General features: G+C 43.0%; 1 protein-coding gene across 1 annotated transcript; it reads right to left on the bottom strand.

The window, feature by feature from the left end:
• Positions 1 to 69: 69 nt before the first annotated feature.
• Positions 70 to 863, bottom strand: LOC117123150. The gene has a single exon (XM_033269000.1). The coding sequence runs from the start codon at positions 796 to 798 to the stop codon at positions 70 to 72; it is 729 nt and encodes a 242-aa protein (XP_033124891.1). The 5' UTR covers positions 799 to 863.
• Positions 864 to 1,778: the final 915 nt, after the last annotated feature.

The raw sequence follows: 1,778 nt of genomic DNA, 5'->3' as shown, positions 1-1,778 counted from the left end.
ACTTATTAATAACCACAGAAACTAAAAAATATATAAATAAAATTAAATAAACTGAGTTCACCTTGGACCCTACTGGTTTCGTGGCTGCTGTTGGGCGGAGCTTGGGAAAGGCGCTGAAGCCGGAGCGGCTCTGTTCCTTTGCTGATCACACTGGAAACGCCAGTGGCCTCGCTGCCCGCATCCCAAGCAGATGTCTTCTGGCTGGGGCACTCTCCTTCCCCCAAACCCAAACATACCGCGTCCTGCATTAAAGCGGCGAAAATTACTCGCAAAACCACCGCTACCTCCAGCCAACTCACCCCTCTCTGGGGAAGGATGCACCTGGGTCGCTGACCTTTTCCTAGCCAGAGCCTGGGCCTTAAATCTCTTTCGCCTACCTGCCCTGAGCTGGGCATTTCTAATCCGCTTCTCGTCGTCGCTATCACTCGCCAATTCATCAGATAAGTACTCGTCCACGACGCTCCAACCACCTTCAGACTTATCCGCAATCCTGATCAATTTGTTGCGCCGATGCAGCAATTTCTTAATCTCATTCAAATCAGCGCCTACCTTATCGACAGCGTCGGCCTTCCCTAAAGAATCGCTTGCTTTCTCAACCCAATCCAGGAGCTCAGAATTAAACTCGAACTGAGCCTGATTGCTTATAAATCGAAACTTGACCTTCGCCGCCATTTTAATTTTCTGTGTCTCCGTCTTGTGTATCTTAATGGCATCATCAATATACTCTTTTACACCACCAATTGCGTTCTTGACTATCCCTGCGATATCCTCGGTAGTCAGGCCTATATTTTCTTCCATAATCAAAATATCAGGAGCAAAAAATCAGCCAAAAAACCGCGGAAATGGTGAATAAAAGGACAGCTGAAATACAAGCGACGTGTCACAGCGAATGGAATCGGTCAAGTGACCCAACACACCAAAGGCGCCCTCAGACCAATGGAAAATACATTTTCTTCGCCCGAATATTGTTTTGATAGGCTATTGAATCGTAGGTGAAAACGATCGTCATTTCCGTCTGTTCATACACTAGGCCAAGGGAAGGAATCCCGGGGTATAATTCCACTCCCCCCCCCCCCCGAAATCGGGAGAGTTTCGCGTTCATGTGGATGGGATTATACCCGGGGAACCACTTACTAATATTCCCTTCATCACACTGGCAAGTAGTGGATACTTCTTGCAATTATTATTTTTTTATTCTAAAAATAGGGACGTACCTATTTTTTAAAGTATGAATTAACATTTTCGGGTATCCAAAGTTGTCATGTCCTAAAAAGCTCCCACCTTAACCAAAACCATGGTAGGGCTGGGGTAGTGTTGGGTTACACCACAAAATGTCCTTCATTTTTATTTTTTCACAATTTGGAAGATTTGCCACTGTTTTGACTTGATCAAACCACAGAACCAAAGTTGGCGGTTTTAGAAGTCAAACTTATCCATTTATCATCTACTAAAATAGTCTTCATTGTTTGACATACCTCCTCCATGGTTTGACAACAAATTTTCTTTCGTTCTTCGTTCAAAATCTGCTTAGTGACACACATGCGTAATAAGTAGAATAGTTATCACAATAACTAACAACCACTGCTCTGCATACTGCATGTCACGCATGCTCTGTATGGTAATAGATAAAACGTGCCCCGATCAATGATTTATTTTCGAGTTTGCAGAGAGTTAAGAATACGGAATACTCATTTATTTTACATATTCAAGTATATGACATGACTATGTTGTAAACCAGTAAAATTACACAGCAGTCGTAAACAAAAAACTTCATAATA

The sequence above is a fragment of the Anneissia japonica genome, unplaced genomic scaffold, assembly GCF_011630105.1.
Source record: "Anneissia japonica isolate Jap-2015-1 unplaced genomic scaffold, ASM1163010v1 scaffold52790_len1793_cov82, whole genome shotgun sequence".
Classification (NCBI taxonomy): domain Eukaryota; kingdom Metazoa; phylum Echinodermata; class Crinoidea; order Comatulida; family Comatulidae; genus Anneissia; species Anneissia japonica.
The sequence above is the reverse complement of the archived record's forward strand: the minus strand, read 5'-3'. Positions and strand labels throughout refer to the sequence as shown.

Bases quoted from the DNA above. Each gene is read 5' to 3' on its own strand.
- LOC117123150 (XM_033269000.1), bottom strand. From the start codon at position 798: ATGGAAGAAAATATAGGCCTGACTACCGAGGATATCGCAGGGATAGTC.